The following is a 26665-nucleotide window of genomic DNA, read 5'->3' as shown; positions in this document are numbered from 1 at the left end:
TTAGGTGTACTCTTACCCAAGAATCAGTCTTCACTGTAGAAAGTAAAGTTTGCACAACAATCTGCCTGACAAACAGCATCTTTGTTCATTCTTCACTTTTGGACTCAAATTTCCAAAGCCATTTCATGTCATATATAAACATTTTTGAAAAGTTCTAAAACCTCTCTCCTCCAAAATTGCAGACTTTGTTGTAAATGGTCACTTACTACTTTTTTCTCACTTTTTAATTAAGAGAAAGTGCTCACTGGGTCAATTCCAGAGCACAGACAACACTTTTGGAGATATAACTAAGTTAGGAAATAAACACCTTTTTTTTTTTTTTAACTATTCCAGGTAAGTACTTCCATTTGATATACTTGACATTTATCATGTTTTGTCTCCTCTGTACAGCACCCTGGAAATCCTCAGTTTCACAAATTATTGTCTCAGGTTACTACAGGCCAGGGCAAAGTAAGGAAGAAAAGCAGAATGAGAGTCTCCTCTTGTCAACCCTTTAACACTGTGTATGTATCTCCAGGCTTCCTCTTCCTTTTTCAGTTGCTGCCTGTTCTGATAAGACTTGTAAAGCCAAAACCTTTATGTCTTTAGGTCACATTTCTACCCCAAATGCCCACTCATTCCACTGTTGAATATTAAAAAAGACAGTCACCCTTTTCTGGTTGAAGTGTTGTGTTTCTCAAACTCCTACCTTGTGAATTTAGCAGCTATTTGTTTCAGCTATTTTCTTTTTCATTCCATCCTATTCTATTACACCTGCTTATTTTCATTCACTATTTTGTCTGTTAAATGACAGATTACTTTATTAATGTAATTTTACTACCACATGTGATGCAATATTTTAATGAAAGTTTATTAGAGTGCCTAGCTAATGCTGAAGATTACTCATTACATGAGTAATGTTTTAATAATCTCCAAAACATAGAATTAATAGGGAAAATCACAGTGTTGATAAGGAAGGGCTGATACTGGAAAGCTGTGTCCCTGTTGAACCAAAGCATTTAAAGCATGTGCTGAAATTGCATTGTAACTTGAATGCTATATTGGCCAGGGGGTAACAATTGACTTAATAGTACAAAGTCAGATAAAATGTTGTGCTGAACTGGGGACACTAAAATTGACTTTCCTCACTAAAAGGATGAAACATCCAGTGCCTAATTTTATGCTATGTCAGTGATTAAAAATGCAAATGAAAATAGTATTCTTGTCGTATGATTTTTGTTTTCTCTCCAGGGATGACTTTGCCAGTTGGATCAGTCTACATTATTTAACAGTGGGAAGAGGCAGCCTGATGTTTGATTCAGAGAGATGATGATGAATTAAGATGTTGCAATATGACTTTCAATGCAGAATACAAGGTAGGTTCAATAAAAAGGAACATTTAATGTTTTATCTCAAAAGACATTAAGTTCAATTTAATTTTTAGGCTTTTATTTTTGTATAGTTTCATTTAGATAGACAAAACCATCTATGCTAATTTTTAGGAGTGTTAAATTTCAAATACAGCTCACTGATCTTGAAAGACTCAATAAAATCAATAGAACAATTTCTGGTGACAAACCCACATCTGCCATTTTTTCCACAATGGTCACTGACATATAATCTCTTTTGTTGCCTTACCAAAAAACAAAACAAAACAAAACAAAATAAAAATTAAGCAGCAAACTTAATAGAAATTTATGTCATCAGAATAATTTTAAAATCAGCTTTTTAAAATTGGGCTTAATGTAATTGTTATATTTTTAGCTGAAACACCATGTTTATTTATATTTCCTATTCCCCCTTGGAGGCTAGATTTCTCGCTCTCATTGATTCTGGTCAATTACTTGGATTTGGCCAGGACTCAGGTTGTGCACTGTTACTGAGTCATCCAATATGTATCAACTATTTATCTGCCTCTGTGAGCTGTGTAATGTTTGCTTTGATCATATTTGAGATCCACACAGTCTTAAGTCTAGTTCCCTTCACCATGCCTTTAAGATACAGCAGCTTTATCTTTTACTGAGGTACAGAGAGATTTAAGTCCAAGGTCATGCATAGTCTGTAGCAAATCAAAATATCGAAGTCTGGTCTAAATCCAAAGGCAGTGCACTAAGCACCAGATCCTCTTACGTCAAGAAGGAAGAATTGACAAATTTTTACCCAATACAAATAAATGTATTAAAAGCTGACATGTAATTTTAATGGGAGATTGATTTATTTGCATTAACTAGTCTGGAGAAAGATCAGGAGAGAGAGACCTTATCACACTCCGCAACTACCTGAAAGGAGGTTGTAGAGAGGTGGGAGTTGGTGTCTCCTCCCAGGAGAGTGACAGGCCAAGAGGAAATGGCCTCAAAGTTGTGCCAGGGGAGGCTTAGATTGGATTTTAGGAAAAACTTTTTCACTGAAGGGGTTGTCAGGCGTTAGGACAGCCTGTGCAGAGAAGTGGTGGAGTATGAAGGTATTTAAGATGGGTAGATGTGGCACTCAGAAATATGGTTTACTGGTGGACTTAGCAGTGCTTTGTTAATGGTTGAACTTGATGATCTTAAAGGTTTTCAACCTAAACAATTCTATGTTTCTAAATGGTTTTAATGCTTGTGAAAGGTGACAAGCTGATTATCTGTGAGATGCAGCAATCCTATATTCATTAACAGACACAAAAATTTACATTGATATAGGTATTGAAAGCTTGTGTAGGCTTGAAAGTTATATTTCTCTACAAAAATGAGAGTTCATAGTCTGTACTTTGATCCTTTGGTTGCCTGAATGCTTGCATTACTATGAATAGAGGAAACATGCTATTGGATTCTTTATGAGAGTCTGGTCCATCTTCCCCTATCACAAATCTGAGGGTTTTCTCACTTTCACAGTAAGTCCAATGTTTCCTCTGTCTGTGCCATTAGGCCCCTTCACATTCTCCAAAGGCCTGCAATGCTGTTAACTATTTCTCATAGCTCCTCACAACTGGCTGGGCTGGAGACAGTTCTTGCTGCAACTCACTTGTTTCTAGGTATGTGCTCATGTTAACCAGCACATGTGTGCTGACTGAGTCAGTTTCACTTGCCTCTTTTTTTCTTATAAAACTGAAATAACTTGCCAATTAACTATTGAAAAATGCATTCTATTGTCAATATATAGATTTAGGACACTATCTTCTTTATGCTACTTTGGTATAGATGCACTATACATAGGGTGCTCTACTACTATTACCTGTAGTTTAAAATTATTTACTCTTTGCAATTCTTATGCATAATTAATTTTAAATATATGTCTTTGCTGCCCTTTCCAGTTCTCTAAACATAGTCCCCATGAGTATAACATCACTTCTAGTCATCCTGTCGTTTGGATTTATGCATATGTTATCTGAAATGATTTACGAATTTTCAGAGGAATGTTGTTTCCATCTTCTTATCAAGGCCTTGGTCCTGCCTTGTTAAAGACAATAGTAGTACCATTTTCTTCACTAAGAACAATTTCTAAAATACAATAACTTCTGTAACTTGTGGTTTAAGATGTCTGTATAGACATGCACATTTGGGAACAGCTCTTTAGGCTGTTTAAATTGTGTTTCATCATACTAAGATAATAGTTGAAGAATTATTATTGCTTATAATTGCCGTATGTTTGTGTCTGGTTCTTTTGGTCAGCATTTATACTGTAGGTGGTACTCAGGAGAATTTTTTACAAGCAGAAACTGCAGTTTCATGACTGTTGCCCTTGCTCAGCATCAACTAGGCAGTCCTCTTGAAATCCATTTCTTCCAGAGGATTAAGTTGCACTTTGCCGTAAAAAGCTGAAATTGAGTCCAAATAATCCAAATTAACTGAATAGACTGAAGATGTAGACACTGACTTAAAAGATAATTTGGGTATCTGCACAGCCCTAGTCAGAAGGGAGCTGGCATGAATATGTGCCACTTCATTTATGCAGTGAACACTGGGTCAAGTCAGAGGAGTTCCTATGGCTTTCTCTAGCACAGGCCCAGCCAGACCAAGCTATTAGCTTCCTGTGAAAGCCTGGAAATGTATCTTTTGTTTGAAAATAGCCTGAGAGTTGCTGGAATGCTAAGGATGTTTAATTATTTAAAGATGCTTAAGCAAGACAGTTATCTAAATATGCATGTGGGGAGGAGGGAAAGAAGAGTAATGACTGCAGGTTTTGACCTAATATACTTAGCCTGGGCTTTCAATTTTTACATATATATTGCTGTCTTTTGTTGCCTTTCTGCAGTAATTGGTGATTGTGAACCAGAGGATAAACTTGAAACCATATATTAGAAAGCTTTAATAGGACAATTTCTAGTCACCCATTTGAATATAATTTGAATACTGGCTGTGCCAGAGCCTGAAAGGCTTTTATGTTGCTTGTCTCCAAGTCTGACAGAAGATTTACTTGCCCTTGAGTCCATCTAATCAAATCATACTTTATCACTTATAAAGTAGATGCTATGAAACATACTTTACTCTTTAATAACCACATTAGACTTCATGACCACCAAAGGCAATTATCTGTCCTGTATTAAATAATATAAACATGTGCTTTTCATATCAACTTATTACCTACTTTCGTTTTCTGCTGTGGTTATACCCAGATGAGGAATTGTGTAAGTCTGCCATGAGTTCAGCAAGTGCTAACGTAACCCAAGTCTTTGTTGAAAGACATTATTTATTCTATCAATATTTAATGTGGACCAACCACTGACCTGCATAATTTGATAGAGATGGGTGAGCTGCTCCCTGAACACCTCTACTGCTCTCATGCTTTCTTCACTTTTTAGAAGTGATGCAAGAAAATAAACATCAAGCTCTGTGTTCTGGAAAAAAATGTGAAACAATTAGTACTTGGTATCGCACATATATTTTCCTGTCCTTTTTCCTGAAATTCTTTTTTGGCTCATCAGTTTCTCTTAGCTGATTGGATGTCCGAGGCCTCTACTGGCACACCAACGTTGGTTACCAGCACACAACATGTGACATACTTTCTCAGACACACATTAGCTTCTGCTGGGATTTGTGGTTCTTCCCCCAGTGAGCCCCTAGCAGACATCAAGTTATTCGTGATAAGCGTTGGGATGAGACTAGGTCAGTTTGCTCTTGGTAGCATTACTCCTGCTTAGCCTTATCCATGTTTTGTTGGCTCTAAATGCTGAGGCAGCTTCTCAGTCTGTTATGGCAGCTCTTTAAGAGCATCATTTGCAGTTATTACTCTAAGTACACTGAGATTATGTTTATTTCTCTGAACTAGAGTTAACCCTAATATTATTCAAAACAAATTCCATGAAGTCATCATTCATGCTGCTTTGCCTAAATGTCCTTTTTCGCAGGTATGTTAATCATCTTGCATTATATGATTCAGTTTGTGATCTAAAAATGCTATTTGACCCTTTCTTTCTCATGTCAATGCCCTACATCTGTTCTTGGAAATTCAGTAGCATAATTTCCACTGCAGATACTTGTTCCTTTCTCTGTTGACTGTATGTGTGGGTGATAGGAGTATGAGAAAAAAATATTTAAATGCCATAAACCATATAGCCATGTGACAGGTTATTTTATCTTGTCCCTTTGCTGTCCTCTCCATTTGGTCTCTGCTTCGGGGGTGTCTCCACAACACTGAAATAGGACCTGCCATTAAAAATTACAACAGGCAAGATCATTTCTTTTCTCTGCGATGTGAAATTCTCGCAGATACTGATTGCCGCTTTGCAGATCCTGTGAAGGGGATAGGATTCTCTCAAGGGCTGTTAAATACAAGCATTTTTATGTCAAGGGTAATTTTTAAAGTCCAGGATATTATAGTGTTCTCTCCCACAGGAAAGAGAGAACGTTTTTTTTCAATGTGATTAACACTTTCAGTTCCCTGAAAGATTGAGATCACAGACCTGAAGACATAATACTTTTTAGCATGGAAGAACTGATTTAATTTGTAAACAACTTAATGACTTTTAGTGAGCTCTTTATAGCAGGAGTCCAGATGCCAAAATCCAGTGCAGTAAAACCATGAAGTAATTTGCCGAAAATATTTTTTAGGAATTTCTGAAGGAGATACTAAAGTCTTTAAATGGTAAGGATTTAAGAAGAACTGTATTACGCACAAGTGGTCTGACACTCCTGTGTAATCTAAGTGTTATAGATAAAAAGAAAACTCAATTATATTTCTCCTCTTTATCTCATTTCATATAACCTATATTACAGAATTGCAGAATCACACAGAATCTCAGAATATGCTGAGTTGGAAGGGACCCTCAAAGATCATCAAGTCCAGCACTGGATCACCCCCAAGAGTCACACTATGTGCCCAAGAGTATCATCCAAATATTTCTTGAACTCTGCCAGACTTGGTACTGTGACCACTTCCTTGGGGAGCCTGTTCCAGTGCCCAGCATCCCTCTTTCTGATATCCAACCTAAACCTCCCCTGACACAACTTCAGGCCATTCCCTTGGGTCCTGTCACTGGTCACCAGAGAGAAGAACAGATCAGTGCCTGCCCCACCTCTTCCCCTCACAAGGAAGTTGTAACTGCAGTGAGGTCTCCCCTCAGTTTCCTCTTCTCCAGGCTGAACAGACCAAGTGCCCTCAGGTGCTCCTCATATGGCTTCCCCTCAAGGCCCCTCACCATCTTTATAGCTCTCCTTTGCACACTCTATAATGGCTTAATATCTTTCTTATATTGTGGCACCCAAAGCTGCCACAATATTCAAGGTGAGGCCCCACCAGTGCAGAGCAGAGCGGGACAATCCCCTCCCTCGACTGGCTGGCAATGCTTTGCCTGATGCCCCCCCAGAACATGGTTGTCCCTCCTGGCTGCCAGGGCACTGCTGACTTATGTTCAACTTGCCATTGACCAGTTCCTTTCCTGGCACTGCTTTCCAGCATCTCATTCCCAAGTCTGTGTGTACATCCAGGGTCGTCCCATCCCAGGTGCAGAATCCAACACTTTCCCTTGTTGAACATCCTATGGTTGGTGATTGCCCAGTTCTCTACTCTGTTGAGGTCTCTCTGCAGGGGGCCCCTACCTTTGAGGGAGTCAACAGCTCCTCCCAGTTTTGTGTTGTCTGCAAACTTGCTTAGTATCCCTTCCAGTCCTGCATCCAAGTCGTTTATGAAGACGTTGAAGAGCACAGGGCCTAAGATGGTAAGAAATTACATATACATACTACATAGCATACAAAGTACTGCAATCTTTGCTGCTGCAATCAAATAAAACTCCTTTCAGGGCAAAGAATCCAGTAGTCATTTATTAGCTTGGTGTAGTATTGTATCAGAAAATGTTGTGTAGTGAGTAGTATTGCTGAAAAGACTGTAGGAAACTCCCTTATTTTGCCTTTAATATTTCATCTCTGTCCAGCCTCTCTTAGAAAATTCAATCTCTCTGTGTCAGTTTCAAATCAGTGTTCAGCCTGCTGGTGTTCCTGGCTTGCTTTCTGAGAAGACAAGTGTCCAGTGCAGTTCCAGGAGGGAAGCCACACGATTTGAAGCTCAATCTTGCTCTAAAAAGCACTGGCCTGTTGCCACCTCTTGTAAGGTAGCACTTGTGTTCTTCATGGGAAAGTTAATGCTAATGTTTATCCCCAGAACATCTCTGTCCAAGTCCATGTTATTGTATTTTTTGCAAAAGCATGTTTAATTTAAATACAGATATATTCTAATAAGGAGACACTTTTACGCCAAAGGACCTCTCAAGAGTCAGTAGTATATTAAGGTTATTCAGTAGAAATGCACAAAGTACTTTAGTGCTACTTTTTTTTTTTTTAACTCAAGCATCTGTTAGTGATTCCTGACCAGATATCATGTGTCTGAGTGAACACAGTTTCAGTGCCTCATTAAAGGCAAGTTCCAAGCAACAGCAGATGGGGGGGGGGGTTGGAGTTGGTTTTCTTAAGGAAAGTGAGAGCCAATGGAGTTTGGTTTCAGTTTTAAGAATTGAACCTCCTGCTCTGGTTAACACTGAGATATTTGGATTTCATACAGATTGATAAGGAGATTACCATAATGGGAAGATAAAGAGCGACCTCAGATCACCTGATTAGGACCTGATTTTATTCACTGTAACATGAAAAAATTGTTAGTAAGGGCAAAATGGAAGAGTACTCAGATATGGCAAATTTTGCTTTGAGGATTCAATAAAACTGATATGTAAAGACTTATGGGTTAGAAATACATGGAGTTCAAAGTTTGGAAGCTTGGTTAAGAAAGTTATGATTTCTCTTTCTGAAGAAAGTAAGAGGTGAGAAAAATGCTGGCCTGTGAATAAAGGTCTCTGGTAAAGAGATTTTAGTCAGGTCTTTCTATGCTAATTCAAATGTCTTTAAAAGTCAGGTTCCTGTAGTGAATGAAGAAAAAGAGTGAGAAGACCATATTTCCTTACTGCTTGGTGTGACATCTGAGTTTGGGTTTGTCTGGAAGAACCATTACACAGCACTGGCTATGCAGAGATTTCCCCCTAACCTGGACAGTTCTGCATTAGACACATCCTAGAACACAAATGGAAATAATAAATGCCTGCCATTACGTGTGCCTGTATGCACAGGCTGACATCAGTAAGTAATGATAGTTGTTTAAATGTTTTTACTGGTTCAGTTTTTGAAGTGCTTTGTAGTGCTTTTGACATGCCAACAAGCCAAGCCTTCATCAGGGAACTGTGGCAGGTCCCTGCATCTTAAAATAATATATATGATATTGTAACATGGGTACTTAGATCTGAAGGTGGATTTGTTACCTAGATCAGAATGACAAATGTTCAGGCATGAACATGCTTGGTAATGTTCCCTTTTTGCTATTGCTCTATCTCCAGAAAGGAGATCCTCTGATTTATTACTCCAGGACATGCCTCCCACATGAAGTGTCCCTGCCCAGTATGTGTCATGGGAAGGGCACAGGCTGTGCTGTATATTGCCACAAAAATACAATCAGTCAGCCTGCTGGATTACAAACGCAGCACAAATTTACTCATTTGAAACAGAATCTTGTTTATTTTTTGATTTTTTTTTTGTTTTTTACCTTTGAAATCAAAAGGGGAAACCATTGATTTCATGCAATTTCAGGAGGCATTAGTCTTGACGACAAATCTGAAAAAATAAAAGAAAATAATCTTGATTCAGACTAATAAGAAAGGGATGTCTTCTTTGTTTATGCTGTGTGCTAGTCAAGGCAAAATAATTTTACTCATCTAAATGACAAAGCAAGGATTCTTGTGTGTTTATTGCCATACAGCAGATTCTGCATGTTTGCTGGTTTATTTTTAAATAACACTTGTAAAGCTTAAGTTGAAATTTTTCACACAAAATCTTTAGTCTCTGATTATATTCGATTATATTCAACGGATGAAGATTTATTATTTTTAAAAAATCCTTAATATAGTTTAAGGCCCTTTTTTAACATAGTTATGATTTGAACTATGTCAGATAAAATGGAAAACTGTCTTGGCAAATATCATACAAGATTTTAGTGAATAGAATAGACAGCTAATGATGAAGGAAACTAGTCGTCTTGGGTAAAGTCAAAAATTCTGTGAGTGCTGGTAGACAATACTTTTTTATTTCATGGTTTTTATAAGAAGTGTTTGACTCACATTGTAACAGGGATAAATTGATCCAGTATTAAGAACTGTTGTGGAGGGATTTTCCAGAGGTGAAGAACTAGGGTTCTGTGTGCTGTGTTCCCAGATGGACACTCAAAGTCATGCTTTTGATCCTCTTTTCCCCTTTTGTTTAGAGCTCATCTGGGGTAAGTTGCAGAGTGAGCAATAAGAGAAGGACATAAGTAATGAAGTAACACTTCTCTTGGGCTGCATGGGATGGTCTGTCAGCTTTCTTGAGCTTTACACTCAGCAAGAGATGGAAAAAATTTTATTCAAGCTTTAGCTAATAAATATATATTTACATTAACTGTACGATGTAGCTTTTGCTTTAAACCATAGTAGATGTGATATTTTTAGATGGAAATGTAACTTTCTTTGGTGAATTTTTCTCCTTAAGTTGTATATTAATTTATGTAGCACCATTTGTAGAGGGCACAATATGCTAGTGATTCCCTTCTTCCCAGATTAGGCCTCACTGATTTCCTGAAGGAGTAACATGAGAAGTAATGTCTGCAGTGCTAAATTTAAAAATTTACAGAGACAGTTGTCTAATTGGTGTAAATCCCTAAATTGCACTCAGATTGAATTTGTTGGCCTGAGTGTTCAGTTTGCATTTTTGAAATTCATCTCCTGTTCATTCTCTCTTTGTTGCACTATAGATAAAATAGTGCAGTAGGCAAAATTAATTTGTTCCAAGTGAGTCTAAACTGAAAAATGCTCTCCAGCTGGTGATGGCTTTCAGTCCATCAGATCAGAATTTTACATTTTAACTGTGTTTTAGCTGTTTTTGTAAATCACTAAAGATAACTTCTAACACCTCAGGAGGTCAGGCTCTATGACAACAAAGGTGTACTCAGTACTCTCTACCAAAAGATTTCAAAATTGTCTAAAAAATGTATATTTCCTTTCTCCTAAATATGTTTCACAAAAATAGGATATGACTTTAAAAGCAGGTATTTGCTAAAAAAACAAAACCAAAAAAATTTTGTAATTAGATACTTTTCAGACAGTTGCAAACATATGGTCTTTGTTCTCATGATCATACAATCTTGAAAAAGCTGGTGTAACTTGGAACCAAAAAGTTAACTTGCTGTTAATGGTATATTAAATAGTTACTTGTCTGATTTTAGTAGCAATAAAATAGCTCCTGTTAAAGTCAATTGTAAAATACAGTTCAGTAAGGCAGGATCAAAGCTTGAATGAATACAGAATTTCCTTCTTCCTTGTGATTCTCTTCATAAAACATTCAAGTTTTGTCCTTTGTACATAAGTAGTGGCTCCTGAGAGAGAGCTTTGTTTCAGCATCAGGAGCACACTACACTGTCTCTGGTAGCAAAACCACTTTAATCTGGAGGTGACAAACAGGAGAGATTGATGGCTTCAATTTGGACACAAACAGACAAGTACCACATGGATTCTTTAACAAAGGCAGAACATGATTGCCTGGGATTTAAGAAACAAAATACTGACTTAGTTCATGAGCTTAAAATACGCATTATTATATAGCTTCAAGTATTTTTAGTATCACCATAGAGATGGGAATACACTACACTGCAATGCCTTATCAGAAAAACTGCTAAAGTGTATGTTTAAGTATAAAATGAAATTTCATGAACTTCAATATCAAAAGACACTTCACTAACATTAGAGATAAACTGAGGGGTTAGGCAGGCATTTAAACATTGGAGTATTTGTTACATCATTGTTTTTACAAGGAGACAGAGAGGCCGAGTGACTTCCCCAATATTTCCCAAGAAGTCTGGGGAGGAGAAAGGAGCTGAATCCAATTTTCTTGTGCTTTAGACCCCAGGTTAGACTCAAGAGTGACCTACAAAGTCACCCTTAAAATGCAGATGGTGTCAGCATTGCTAATTTTTGATGCAAATCCTGGTAGAATGGAAAAAAAAAATCCAGTCTTTGCACCATTAGGGGCTTTTGCTAGACATCTTTTTAGACAGAGATTTTAGATAAGATATTTTAGTCTAGGTTTATCAACAAAAGTGAGTGAAACTTTCAACACAAAAATAAATTACAGAAGTTTTAGACATCCATTTGATACATCTATGTATATTTTTACTTATCTTTGCCTTGTTTTTAGAGGTTATTTCACCCTTTTCTAAAAGATGGGAGAGAGGGGCTAGGATTTGAAGGAAGGTTGCAGAAATGATGTCGATAGATTTTAATTGCTAGCCAGTGTGCTGTCTTTTTCTTAAGTCAATTAAAATAAAAGGCTTAGAACACAGGAGGGTGCAAAGAGGTGAGAAGAACTGATGTATGATCATATTAGCTGGAGAGGTGTAATGTTCATTTTCAAAGGCACAAGGGAGTCCAATGATGATGGGTCAAAAAAACCTCTTCTCATCTTTCTGTTATGCTGGGAGCATAGGAAGATTTTTCCTTGGTGGTTGATATAAATGTTGCAAGAAATGCAGTCTAAGACTTTCTGAAGATTAACTTGTGACATGTGAGACTGCAACCAAGAAACACTAAGTACCATTCAGGCCTCTGTGACGGTGTGACATACTCAGCACTTTTAAAAAAGCAGGCCATTTAATTATAGCTGGGAGGCTAGGGAAGGTGAGTTTTAAAAATCTTAGCCAAAAGCCTTAAAATATCAAAGGGAAATGAGTCTAAAAGTTAAAAATGTGAAGTTAGACATATTGTGCAATAATTTTTGGGTTGCTGTCAATTATGCAAATTGATTGGAATTAAGTAGAACTCTATCAATACTAGCAAAGCAGGTGGATGGACCCAATTTAATCAGCTTCTTCCCTCCACACTCTCAACTGTGTATCTTTGACATAAGTGTTTTTGTTGGAAAATGGCTGTAGACTAATAAAATAAAATTTTTCACTGGACTTGCGGGGCCTATCCTTCCTATACTGTCCACGGATTGCAGTAGGAACAATGAGAAAGAAAAGGCCAAATGCAGAAGATACAAAAGCTCTTTTTTAGCTAAATCACAAACACTAAGAAATCAAAGATAAAAAACCAACAGAGCAACAACAAAACAAAACAAAAGGTAACAACCCCAACTGACCATCTGATAGTGCTGTTCTGTCCAAGAATCCCTTAAGCTGTCTGTTTTATGAGACTCCAAGGGCAAAACAGCCTCTGCATTTTGTGTCAAGTGATGGAATACTCTTACAGTGGATTTAGTTCATCCCCATCAGTTCTTCCACTGATACTACTGGGGTTTTTATACAGTGTTTGGCTTTGAGGCACTCTATTTTGAAGCTCAATTCCCCTCCTTCCTGAAAATAGAAAAGTAATCCTGCTGCCTTTGGGAGAAGAAGTTGGCTCCAAGAAGAATTATATTAGCATGACATGTATAAAAATAAAGAAGGAACTTGCCTGAGAGAGAACAATGAATATTTATTTACTGTCTCATGGCAGCAATATTTTGTGTCGGTGTGGAAGGTCACCATATGACATATGCTACCTAAATCTCACTTGAAGGCCCACTGTTTTGTCTCTTTTCCTTGATTACTTAGAATGAGAATTTCTTCCCTGTCCTGGACCTGAAGCAGTTAAAAGCTGGATAGAACTACCCATGCCTTTCTGATATATGATTATGTGTGCACACTCAGGCACTTTGTGCAGTAGTAGTGGAGGAATCACAGACTAAAACTATGCTTGCTGCCTGACATTGTTGCAGTGGATGAGCCTGTATTTCAATAACCATCCAGCAAAAGAAAAAAAAATTACCTCAGATCCCCAGTACCTCCCTCCACATCCAACTCCTTCGTGTCACCGTCCTGGTTGTGCGAGCAACTTTCATCCAGCCTTGGATTCAGGAGCAATATATTCTCTTGTCAGCTGAAGAGCAGTCAAGGAAACATTTAAACTTATGTTGATCTGTTATGAACTTGTGGTAGACTGTTGGCAAGCAAGTCTCTAGTTGAATGGTAGTTAATGACTCTTAAAAAGAATCTGTTAAGTACAGGAAAATAAAAAGCAAATTGAAGAGGTCTCTGCACTTAGTATTGCATAAGGTGGCTAACTTGTTCTGAATTTGTTTATTTTAAATATTGTGGAAATCTAAATAATCTGCAAATCTAGTTAAGAACTTAAGCTTCTACAGGATGCTAATAAATTGGTCAACCATAGTGTGAAATGCACATTAGTTTTTGGACTTTATGTAGTAGTTTAATTGTGTGCTAAACTGAAAACAGAAAATAAACAGCAAGTTTAAATAGTGTTATCTTAATATATTGTACCACATACTCTAGTTTAGCATTTAGAAATAAATGTATTTGAAAATGGAGAGGAAGTGGGATAAATATAACAACATGAGTAAAGTACATATGAATTTCATAGAGTATTAATCTTTAATCTTTAAAGTTTCCTGTTCAAGGCTCTAAATACATTAATCCAGCCATCATCTCTTCTCTGCTATCTTGATCATGCAGGTCAAAGATGTTGCTATAGTAACCTTGCATTACCAATGCAAAGACAATGAAGGATCTGGCTATCTAGACAAATAAAATAATTGAGGGGTGCTTGCAACCAGCACCCTGATTAATGTAATGCCTAGATTCATTGAATGAACACTTGGTCCTGTGTGGATTAGGCCCTTGAATTGGGGTGTATGAGAAAGGCTGGCACTCAAAGCCAATTTCCTGCTGAACAGGTTAGTAATTAGAGACATGCAATTCACTGGGAAAACCCATGCATTGTGGCACATATGATGTTCATTTGTTGCAGTCTTCCATCACACTCTGGTATGGGTCCTGTGTGTAAACCTGCTCTCTGGGATGCATACATTATTTGGATATTTTGAAAACCAAGAAAAGGTGGTTTCTGTGGAGCTGGGGTAAGTCCATGTTGTTGAATGCACTTGTTGAAGCACACAGCCCAGTGCTAGTGGGGATAGGCACTTTGTCTTATGGTAGAAATGATCAGATTACAGAGTGGTACCAGGCATAATTGAATGCTAATGCTGGTCTGTCATGGAGATCTGTCTTGATGATAAAGGAATGAGAAGCTGGAAGTGAGAAGAAGCAAAAAAGTTCTGAATCAGATTTGCCTGTGAGTTGAATATTTCTGATAGTTATTCCAGGGGCTTGAGGCCCAGCTGAAGCTTTGCAGTATTTTGGTCTGTAGAGGACCCACATGAACTCTAAAAGGGGAAAAATCCTAACTTTTATAGTGAGGAAGCTTGCTGTGGGAGTTGTTTCCTTTTATCAGGCCTCTGAGTTTTTAGAAAGCACTTCCTTCTTGTAGGAAATTCTTTTAGGAAGTTTGAGGCTTTTCCTCTAAGTTGGTTTTAGTTAAATATGGCCACTGTGTTCAAAAGTAATGAAGGAATGCAGGTAAAAGACAGGCAGTAGTGAGTGTAGGCATCATGGAGTAACAATGAAAACTCCATTTCCATTGGAAGCCAAACCTCAAAATACTTCTGTAGCCACAGCTTATCTGTGCTACCAATTGATATTGCTGGCCAAGCCTGTGAAATACCACTTGAGTCTAAATCAGTGAAATAAATAGTTAAAGTTGTAGTCTCCTGTGAGCCTTCATTCAGCCTTCAGTCCTACAAAGGAAACCTCTTATTGCTTTAGAAGGGTCCCGAATCTTTTCCTTTTTGTCTGGCCCTGAAAAGCCAGATCAGTTTTGCGACTTGCTTTGTTGAGACTGTCAGCCTGCTCCCGCCAAGGGGCTGCTGCTGTCCTGGCAGCTTTCTGCAGGGGGAACAAGGGAAAGAAAGATTCTGCATCAGCAATTCCACTCATATTGCTTTCCTTGCCTCCTTCCCAGCACAAAGGTGGTTTTGTTTATGCTCAAGAACCAACTAAAAAGTTTGGCTGTGAAATGAGCTCTCCTCTGGAGAAAGGGGAAGGGGGTAGAAGATGTAGCGTACAACTTCAGACACAAACTTGTACCCACTCCCTCCTCCAGGTCACAGACTAGAGATGGCTATTGCTTTAGCTGGTTGTTGTGTTGTTTCACACAGCTACAGGACAGCTCATGAGATAGCTGTTGGTGGTTTGAATCCTTGATGGAAGTAATTTAGTAAACTGGAATATTCTGTTCTAATTTTGTGACCTAATTAGATAGGAGAGAACTTGAAAGAAAAAGTGTTCCTCCTTTGTTGGTGGGACACAGCGAATGGTTGGGTATTTGTAATTTGCTCACATTATTATTTGTTTCAATTCAGAATCTTCAGTGTTGTCAAAGGTGGGAGAGAGGAAGAGCACTTCTCAAAATGTTCATTACTTCAGCAGACTAAATAACATTGGACTCATTGAAATAAAAATTCTCCCAGTGGTTCCCAGTGGCGTACACACCAGTGTACACTCATACAGTGTACAGTGCGTCAATCTCTGCTGATAAAATAGATTCTGCTCCTGAAAAGCTCTTATCCATGTTGCTTGTTGCTTGTGTAACCAAGGATTTGCAGGATCAGACAAGTATCCTCATTGTTCTTCTTCCTGTCAGAGATGAGGGAGGTTTTTGTGTTTATTAGTCTTATGAAAATGTAGCCAGGAACAAAGCATTGCTGAGCACATTTCAAGGTCTGGGCTTCAAGGATAAGCAGATAGGAATGGCCCATATTCCCAAGAGAGCTGGGCACAAAAATCAGATGGGTAACTGAACGTCCAACTCTGTGCTTATATCCTTTGGGCAATGATGGAGGAAGCTTCCACAAAAGATGGTGGTTTACATAGTTCAAAGTGAAGACAGAATGTGTAATGCCTCCATGAGGAATGTTAGTGAAGTGAGTTGCCTGGTGTCATTCCTTATAGGCTTGGTGCCCTTTCTCAGGCTCAAGCCTATGGAATTTGCAGGATAATCCACCACATAGTCCCAACAGCTTGGTATGTTCAAGCAAAGGGATGGGATACAAAATGTCTGCATACAGGGCTGTGACAATCTCCTTCTAGCTTTTTGGCTAAAAGTGGCTTAGACAACTGACCTTTGAACCTGATGTCTGATCCTGCAAGCTAAATGCTGGCTTGGGGGTTGAGTGGAGAGGAAGCCCAGTCATTCTCTTCCTTTTCACTGCCTGTGCACAGATGTGAGACATGGAAGAAGCTGTGGTCTGTGGAGCTCCTTTCCATCAGAGGAGCACACCAGCTGAACTGGTTCATCCCAGGGCTGCTGCTGAATCTTCAAAAGGCATCACATAAAGCTCTATTTGTAATGGAGTGAGGAAGGATGGAAAGGAATAAAGGGTGAACGAACCATTTTATTTAAAAATTCGTTCATACCATTAGTGAAGGTCTGGTTTGGCCTGTGAGCTTGCCAGCATCCCCTAATGCACATCACTTAGAATAAAATGACTTCTGGGTGTAAGGAAGATTTGAATTGTCTTTTCTGTATTGCTAAATAATGATTACCTGGGGAGATACGAAATGCAAATTGAAAATGAATGAGGTATAGCTGGTAATATGTTAGATGCATTATCTCCAACATGAGGCCTTCAGTCAAAAGATAAGGTCATCTGTAGCAGTTAAAGAGCACTGCAGCAGCTATTTATATTTTAATTTTTCCTCTTTTTTAGTTTGAATTTTCTCCTCATAAGCGGTGAAACACTTTTCTGAGGAAACGTGTCATGACTTCTTCCTAGATGACCTAAATGATATTGTTTTGTACAGTTTATTAGATAGAGGTTGCAGGGGATCTGTACTTTGCTGAATGACTGATCTTCACTAGTTTTCTGGAGATGTGTGATTTTTCCCTTTGCATTCTTTTCTGAAAAATCTCACTTTGTACAATTGCCATGTGAACAATTCAAAGCATGAAAATATTAAGCCTCACTTCTATGTTCCTGAATTGGAATTGAATTTGTTTTCTAGATATGTCATTACAACTTACCTTACATTACACTGAGTCAGACAGCAGTGTAGAAGAGGTACTAATTAGTCCCACGAAATATCCCTTGTACTTTGCTGAATGGCAGAGGGCATGTTTCTTAAACTTAAGCCCTCATTTTTCACATTTAGAAAACGGGGCTGGAATTACTGATGCTGAAAGTGTATAATGTAGTGAATCCTAGTCAGTTGGGGCAAGATTTTACTGGACAAATGTGCTGGAGGGAGAGGAGCATGGCCTGCCTCAAATTACTCTCCAAATATTCCCAGTGAGAACAAGGAAACTTAAAGCAGGTGGAGACTTTTCTGTTCTGTTTGCTGAAGTGAAGTGGGAATGGTTGTAGTGGGTCGTCTTGCAAACCTCCTGGGTTTTTTTCCCATGCATCAAGAGGGAACCTTTGAAGCTTTGTGTCTTCTGGGGCTAGAGCAGTTCTGCACTGCTGCAGTTAGTGGCATGAACCATCCACCAATGAAGTGCATAAGCAACAGTGGAATTGCTATTTAGTTGAACTCTGCTTTTCCAGTAGTTAATTATACTTCTTGTATGTTTTTTCATGTTTAAGTTGTATCGTTACACCTAACAGAATGTTTGTTGTTACCTGCTGTGATTTTGAATAATTCACGATATTAGTATGCAATTTGGTACCATCATAACCCTGGAGCAAACCAAAGGTTGATTCACTGTTTTTGTGTCTTTGAAGGCGAATGGAAGGCAGGTTCTGGCTTCTATGGTCCTCTATCAGAAAATCAATTTAAAATCAGCCAATCAAGTTAAAGTAGACAAAATAAGGATATGGTCTCACAGTATATTTGAAATATTTTTATGAAATCACTTGCTAAGATAGAAATAACCTGAGTAAATCGGCCCTGGGCCTCTGTAAACAGGAGTGTCTTGTTCTTTCAGTTAATTGTTTCCACAGATGTAGTCAATGACAACATTGTGTTTATCCTATGGCAGTGTTACTGCAGCTCTCAATTTCATTTGATTTCATTTCCTTTTCTTAATGGATGGATTTACCAAATCTAAAAATAAAATCTTTTTTTTTTTTTAAATCATGACGGGGATTTTCTTACATTGGCTTTGTGAGTTGCCCTGGAAACAAGAAAACACTGAAGTTAGGTCAGAAAAATGGTGTCATGCCAACCACTGTTGTTTCTGTTTCTTTGGTTCCAGCTTAATACCAGATAAATTATATGGCTGAGGAGGCCAGCTGATAGCTGATGCTGGCAAGTAGCTTCTGAACAAAGATAGGTGTGGCATGTTTGTTTTGATTAGAAGAAAGTCAATGGAAATATTCCACAATGAAGAGTCTCCCTCAGCCTGCCATGTGCGCTGGAGTTGCTTCTCTCTGCCACTGTCTGTGCTTCGTTGCATTGACTCCATCTTTATACAGGCTATATCAGCCAAGATCTTTCAGAGTGCAAGAATGAAATCTTCTTTCTGGCAATCTTCACAGATTTGAGATATTTTCTGATTTTTCCAAATGATGAAAATGCTGGTACTCTGAACGTGAAGCAGACCTGTTTAATGTTAAAACAAAGGTAATTCCTAAAGGTTAACTGCCTTATAAATAGCCAGATTGTTCCCTCCACTCACTACAAGTTTGCAATCTGCTTAATATATGCACAGTCAGGGAGAAGCTGTAAATATAATGCTAAAAGCAGACGCTTGGAACTATTGCTCTTGCTTCTCTTCAGCTTATGCAACTGTTTGCAGTAGCTTGCTGCCAACACAACTGTTGTGTCCTCGTACTTTGGGCTTCATCTTATAAGTCTTCTGAATATGCTGTTCGCATTCCAACACTCTTGAACAGATCTGTGTGAGGAGGTTTTGCAAGCCCAAGTCGTTAACTGAAAGCCACAAATATATCACCACTTGCTTAAGTCATTAGTCTAGAACTGAGCTAGCTCATGAAGTTATGCCAGCTGGAGTCCTCACTAAAAACCAAAACCCTAGTAACCAAACATTTTGACCATCAGAAGCCTGGACTTCAAATCTTATCCAGACAGATCATTTCACCTGCTTCTCCCCTTGCAAACAATTTGAAATTCCTTCTTCCAGAGGTTTTCCAATGAGTCTTGTTGATCTTTCAACTGCAGCTTTATGTCACAGAATCACAGAATATGCTGAGTTGGAAGGGACCCACAAGGATCACAGAGTCCAGTTTCTGGCTCTGCACAGGACAATCCCCAAGAGTCACAGCATGTGCCCAAGAGTATCATCCAAACGCTTCTTGAACTCTGTCAGGTTTGGTGCTGTGACCACTTCCCTGGGGATCCTGTTCCAGTGCCCAACCACCCTCTGGCTGAAGAACCTCTTTCTAATATCCAACCTAAACCTCCTCTGAAAAGATCAGTAACTGCCCCTCCTCTTTCCCTCACATGGAAGTTGTAACTGCAATGAGGTCTCCCCTCAGTCTCCTCTTCTCCAGGCTGAACAGACCAAGTGCCCTCAGCCGCTCCTCACACAGCTTTCCCTCAAGGCTCCTCACCGTCTTCGTTGCCTCCTTTGGACGCTGTCTAACAGCTTAATATCTTTCTTATATTGCAGTGCCCAGAACTGCACACAATATTCAACGTGAGGCCCCACCACTGCAGAGTACATGGCCACTGATAGCTGTTCTCTTCTGCCTGTTCTATCTGTATCCATAGCCATCTCTCTGCAGACAGACACAGAAGATCTCTGACAGTAAATAACATTCTTGCTCCATATGCATGTAAGTCGACTGAAGGTGATGAGGTGATCCAGGAAATTGCTGCCTTCAAAAATTCCTGGGACTGCGCTGGAGGCATAGGGTAATCTCTCATACCTTTCTATCACTGTTGATCTCCAAGAAATCCTGATAAAATTATTGTCTAATGCTTTAGCAAAGTGTATGAGGGAAGGATGCATTTTATGTAAATTTAGTCAGGAAGTCTTTGAAACTAATTGCTTAAAGTGAGTGGGGAAAGCTGATGGAGTGTGATAGACATACAGAGGGTTTTTTTCCTGCTTTCAGAATAGATAGTGTTGATTAACTGGGCTTAGTATAGCACTGCATATATTAACTGAGCATCAAATTGCTCAGGGGATGAGCCTGCTCTGTACATGAACTTTACAGGCCATGCTCTGAATGTTATTACAGATGTGAATTTAGGAAGTTTTGGAGTTACTCTTCTACGGATAAAACCACTGTTTTTCGTGAACTTGGTATTGAGTTATTGTCCTGGCCTAGTGTCAATATTTTTTTAGTAGTAAAAATAGAATTAAATGGACAAAAAAAAATATGTAAAGCCATACCTACAGTCTACCTACAGTACAGCCTACCTACTTTTCTTCTGAAAAGTCTCAGACTTGGGAGTAATGCTAGGGAAATCCTCCTTCACGTATGCTACTCAGCGTTGGTACCCTGAGAGGTGTCAAAGGCTTGTCTGTCAATCAGTCTGCTACTTCACCTGCCAGGTCCTGTTTAGTCTTTCTGATTTGTGCTTGTTGGACACGCTGACTCGTCTGCTAGAAGAGCCTCTGACCTTTCTTTGCTGCTGTTCTAGACATGCTCTACCATTCTGCAGGTGTGAGCTGCACACCTTGTTCTTGGTACATCACCTTGCATTTAACCATATTTGCATATTTATAGAAAGTCAGTGATTTCATTTCCACACTAGCTGGAGGCTAGAGTTACAAGTTAGAGCTATGTGCTTGATCTAGAACTGGGATTTGCATAGATGTCTACATGTATTTGACACCTGAATAAAACACATCATTGTGCCTGCTGTAGTAGGTCAAATCTGGTGTTCTTAAGTATGTATAAGTGCATGCCATGGACCTATGCATACCTCATTTCAGTGTGAGAACTGGGCACCTGCTGTCGATTTGTGTATCATTCCCTTCAAGATACCTTGACCTAGTTTTAATAGAGAAAAGATTTTTACAACATCCAAGACTGGATAGTCTTCTCCGTGCTGTGCCCTGTGGACACGTATGATCCCTGCCTACGGCCATGAGCATTTCACTGTGGTGACTGGTGGATGTGTGACAAAATGGACAAGGTCTAAGGAAAAGGCAGAGCAAGAAGCAGCTGCAAGAAAATGTGCTGGAGGGAACAACTCAGTTAACAACTGAGCTTAAAACATTTTCGTAAAATACAACTAACATGAATTAACTCAAAATATTTTCTTTCAAAAAAAAAAAAAAGAAAAAAATACCCTAACTTGAATGAATGGGCACTAGTGAATTAATAAAAAGCCTAATGAAAAGGATCTATTGTGTCTGACCATAAGGACCAGGTGGAGAACAATTACAGGTCTTTGGAAAAGTGAAGACTGAGATTTCAGTGGGTCTCCTTTAACAGGAAAAAAAAGATGGATATGAGCCTTTGATGAGCAGCACACAAGGTTATATAGGAGTCACAGCATATTCTGTCTTATTTGGGACAGAAAGCCAGATGCATCACTGTTACATAAGCCTGCTGACCTGCATATAGAGCTTTGTGGTAACAGCAGTTTCAGAAAATAAATCCTGTTCAATTTAGCTTACATGAAGATACAAAATCCCACAAAACACATTCTTCCCTAAAGGGCTTGGTTTTGAAATTTAAATCGGGAGAGCATGAATACCTGGGAAAAAGAGGATGAATAAAAAGACAATTAATGTGATGCAAGCTCAGTCTGCTGACTAATGGTACAATCTGTATGTTAGGGAATGGGACCACACCAGCCATAACAGCTCATTATTCAAGTCATGCAGCATGAAAAAAGATCATACCAATTTGCAGAGGATTTTGATAGGTTTGTTTAACTTTATATTATTCTGATTTGAAATGAAAATGAATAAAATAGAATATTTTCAGTTGGAAGGGGCCTACAGTGATCATCTAGTCCAAAGTTACTGACATCTAGAACTAGAGATATCAGAAGCTCCGGGGTTCCCAGCTTGAGGAATCCTGTCAGGATCCTCTGGCTGCTTAGGGTGCCAAGGAGTTGCACATTTCCAGAGCTTCCAGACTCTTGCTTCTTTTCTTTCTGCCTGGTGGGCTAACAGAGAGTTGGCAGCCTTGGAGTTTATGAGCAGGGATACTCTGCTCTGAGTTTCTTGGCATCCTGCCTAATGAGATCTGTAGAGGAGCCAGCAGCTTAGGAGCTCTGCAATCTCTGAGACAATCCTGGAGCAGTAACTTCTTTTTAACTCCCACTCTCTGTCAGCCTGTCAGGAGTACAGCTGAAGAACAGGGAAGAGGACCTGGCAGGAAATCAGGTGTGATTTCTGCAGTGTCATCAAAGTCAAATGTGCCATTAAAAATGTTTCTGCCCACTTTCAGTAACTCCACAGAGAAACCGTAACAGGTCAGCACCTGATCCTGGAGGTCCTGCATCTCTTTGCTTTAGATATCATGGGTGCAAAACTCAATGAGGCAGAAGAGAGGACACAGAAATATTTACACCATCCCAGTATCTTTGTAGTTGAGATGTGGGTCACCTGCAGCTCTTCACACAGCGCTAGTCTGCCTGGAGTCAGGTGGCCTACAAATCCCAGTTGTCCTAAAGGTATTGGAGGACACGGTTATTCCAGGACGGCTCTTGACTGACATAGTGGCTAATATGATAGTACTGGAAAAGCAGATGAAATACATGTCGGTTCCCTGTGCTTTTTCCCATGTTTGGTTTATGATTGACCCTGAGGTCTGCATCTGAGTAGGGATATTGGTCCGAACGGGGTGGACAGGAGAGTTGTCCAGGCACATGTGTGTCCCAAGCATGTACTAAAATTCAATACAGATATTACCAATCTAAGTTATAGCAGCCTAAAGGTTGCTGTAATTTGTATTTATAATCTGCAGCTACAGTGACGTTTTAGCAGCTGTGGATCCCTAGAAGGTGAACATCCTCTTTCTTTCCCTATCCAGAGAGTTGGAGGATGATAATACAATGGGCCTTGCGGCTCACTGTCATGACTGTGGCCCCTGCAGGGTGAACTAGGACTAATGATGCAATGCAAAATTGCCCAAATGACAGAGAGAATCTGGGCCACTGCGTTCATCTTGTCTGATTTCCAAATTTTTCAGTGCTCAGGGGGACAGGATTATAACAAAGTTTGACTTCCTGCTATGTAGGTCATATGCTTTATGCTGAATCCTCCATCACAGGGGTAAAGCTATAGCAGGGAAACTTGCTTTGCTTCTGTAAATGTCAATGGGAATAACAAATTTTTTCTTTTATTAATAATTTTCTAGTAGTGTGGTAAAACCATTTAGGTTTTAACTGTTGGTGGTTCATTAAAATATGTTGCAGTAACAATGTGTTGCAGTTATTAAGCTCTACAGGCTTTAGGTTGCTGTGGCTGAGCAAGATTCACTGTTGGTCTGGAGGTTTTACAGGTGACAAGCTGTCTGCCTGGCTCCACCGTGGGGTGTTCAGAGGTACCATCACCCTGGTGCTCCTGCAACCACAGCTGTCCATTCGCTATCTCTGCATACAGGGCTGTGCAGGCTGATACACAAATCTGCAGTAGGTTGATCTGGGAACAGAAAGCCTATGATTTGCTCATAGACTTGTAAAGATACTGCTTTGATTACTACTTTAAAAAAAATAAAACCTGACTTACTCTAGCAGTTATTCTGGCATTTAACAGAACTTTGTAAAGATCAGGCAAGGAAAACAAAGCAAAACAGAAATGCTAAAATATTTGTGTCCTCCTGCCTTCCTAAGCTTTTGCTATGGGATGCAGAGCATCTAGAAATCCTCTTTGTCAGATGCTGCTTTATCTGCATTGGATGTGCATGCATCATTTTTTCCTGCAAGGTTGGAGAGGTAGCGAGATAAAAAATGCTTTGCTGAAATGTGAATTCACTTGCCCGTTTTCTTAGGCTGACAGCAGCAAGGCAAACCTGCTGATCAGTTACTTGTATGACTGTGCATTTTAGGGGAAGATTTTTCTTTGTTACTGCTGCAGCTCTGTTGTAGCAATTAAAAAAAAATGTGTCTAAGGAGGAGGCAATAACTCTGAAAGTGTCTTTGATGACTAAACATTAAACTCTAAATATGCAGCGTTGCTGCTGATTTTTCCGGTCTCCTGTGAGTCATAAAATTTTGTCTCGTATCAAGTGAGCCATCCTTAAGGACCTTGATTTAAAAAAAAAAAATGCCTGTGACTCTCCCCCAGTCAAATAATTTAAATGAATGGTTTTCTGTAGGACATTTGTAATGCTTTTCAGATCATTAAAATCCCTGAAGGACAGTGGGCAGGTCTTCATTTGCAGGCATCACTGCTGTCCCCAGGACAAAGCCCCTCTGGCCCAAAGGTTGCCATGCCCTAGATGAGTACAACCCTCAGTCTTCTGGGCTTCTGTTATCCATGCAGATGTGAGTAGGACTGCCTGGGAAGGCCATCTAGTAAAGAGACAGCATGCTCCAGAAACTGAAGGGCTCAAACGGCCTCTACTTCCAGGGGCCTCGTTTTGTCCTGCTCACAAGTTGTGCTCTTCAATCCCAGCAGGTCTTTTGGATTTTCGTGGTTGTACTTACCGCCTTGGTGTGAAGCATGTTTTTACAAGATTCGTGGCTGTTACCGATTGCAAATGTATCTGTTCCAGTGGTGCTCTACAACCGCTCTGTGAAAAAGATATTACACAGTACCAGTAGAATCTAATCATGAAGATTTCTATGTTAAGGGTGCTTGTCTGAGAAACTATAAGGGAAAGGATTTGGAAATAATGAAGTTGAGTGTGCTTCTATTGCTTGGGGGTTTTTTGGGGGGGCGGAGGGGAGCTGTGGGACTCTTATGGTTCAACCTGTCTGTTGCATATTCAGCACTGGAAGAAACACTGTATGTCCCAGTTGTAACTGGATGCACTATGGTGCTAAAGCACTAAGTGAATGACACTAGATATGAAGTATTTGTTGTGGGTTTTTTTTACCATCTCTTACTGTTGGTAATTTTTTGATAATGGCAATTTCTTTAACTCACCTCAGCGAAACATGCACATGATGGGGATTGTCTCCATTTTTGACTTGACCAGATAATCCTTCTGGAATTTTCTTTTTCATTGAGCTGCATTGCATTATTGTTTTGAGATGTTTCTCAAAATCAATGTACCTGCTATATAGAAGGTATCACTCTGCCATTGTATTTGGATATGTCATGCTGTTACTGTCTCTACAGTATGACGTTAACTCATTTGCATTAGCCTTTAAATCCATTATGATTGTCTTAATGGGAGAAATGTAAATAACGCTAAGTTCATGTGCATAATTTACTACAAAAAAAAAAAAAAGCCTGTATTTAATAAGTGCTGTTAGATTTTCAAGGCTAATAAAAGCTCTGGGGTATATAAAAGAGGAAGTACCATTACATGAAAATCGAATCGGCAAAGTAAATGGAGTCTTGTGGAAGATCCTTTGAATACAAGGGTGTTTTAATTGTTTCTTATTTTAAATTGGAATAGGGCCACTCTTTAATTAGGACTAGCACTGGGTGAACTCTATCGTAAAAAAAAAAAAAAAGTCCAGCTGGTTTTTCCTTTTTGTGTGTGTGTGTTCCAACAATCTGTGATCAGTCTTCAAGGTTTCCTAGTTTGTCATTTTAAATTCTTGAACTGCCTCGTATTAGCATCTAAGCCTCTTGGCAAGCTGGCTAGCTTTGGCTGCTTGTTCAAGATTTTGGGTTAGCAATTGATCTCATGTGTATATGTTACTGCTGCCTGTCTGCAAAGTTGTGGGATATTTGATGAGCAGGAGGTTAGACATCGGGATTCTTCTGTAAGCATTTGCATCTCAGAGCTGCAAATGATTGCAAGGATATTGTTCTAGAAGACATTTTTGAAAGCAAATATATTGTGTATACATCGATAGGCCATTATTAGAAGAAATTAACTTCCAGAATGATATTCAGCATGGCAGTGAGTTCAACTGTCCATGCGCATTTATAAGAGTCACATTTCGACTCCTCTTCACTGTGGTTACCCAATCCTAATTAAGACTCCTAAGTTGTTCTTTTCTAAGCAGTGTGAAAATGAGTGTCTCTGTGTGTGTCTGCCATTTTTCTGAAGAGCTTTGTAACATTAAATAGCAGCACTGCTTGTATGTTGTACATTGACTGTATTCTCCTGTTACTGAAAATAATGTATTTTGTATAAAATTTGAGTAAGACAAGCCTCATTTCTCATTCATGAATTAATTTTTCCAGAGTTACACCATTACTTACACCATCAGTTTCATAAGAAAGAAACTGGCATAAAGCCAGAGCAATGATGTTGAAACAGATCTATAAATGTAACACAGTTTAGTATTGAATACCTGTATGAAGGACAAAAATGTA

General features: G+C 39.1%; 1 protein-coding gene across 8 annotated transcripts in view; it reads left to right on the top strand.

The window, feature by feature from the left end:
• CUNH4orf50 (chromosome unknown C4orf50 homolog) overlaps positions 1-26665 on the top strand; it is an 87890-nt gene that overhangs the window by 52730 nt on the left and 8495 nt on the right. For 6 of the 8 annotated variants that reach the window (XM_017824515.1, XM_017824513.1, XM_017824508.1 and 3 more), the window contains one exon: positions 1231-1355. In XM_017824515.1, the coding sequence (XP_017680004.1) occupies positions 1231-1236 (6 nt within the window). In that variant the 3' untranslated portion in view covers positions 1237-1355. Of the gene's footprint in view, positions 1-390; positions 502-1230; positions 1356-14266; positions 14377-26665 lie in introns of those variants that run through there. The other 2 variants (XM_017824509.1, XM_017824510.1) reach the window with 2 other exon arrangements.

The sequence above is a fragment of the Lepidothrix coronata genome, unplaced genomic scaffold (genome assembly GCF_001604755.1).
Source record: "Lepidothrix coronata isolate B3197 unplaced genomic scaffold, Lepidothrix_coronata-1.0 Scaffold111, whole genome shotgun sequence".
NCBI classification, from domain to species: domain Eukaryota; kingdom Metazoa; phylum Chordata; class Aves; order Passeriformes; family Pipridae; genus Lepidothrix; species Lepidothrix coronata.
The sequence above is the reverse complement of the archived record's forward strand: the minus strand, read 5'-3'. Positions and strand labels throughout refer to the sequence as shown.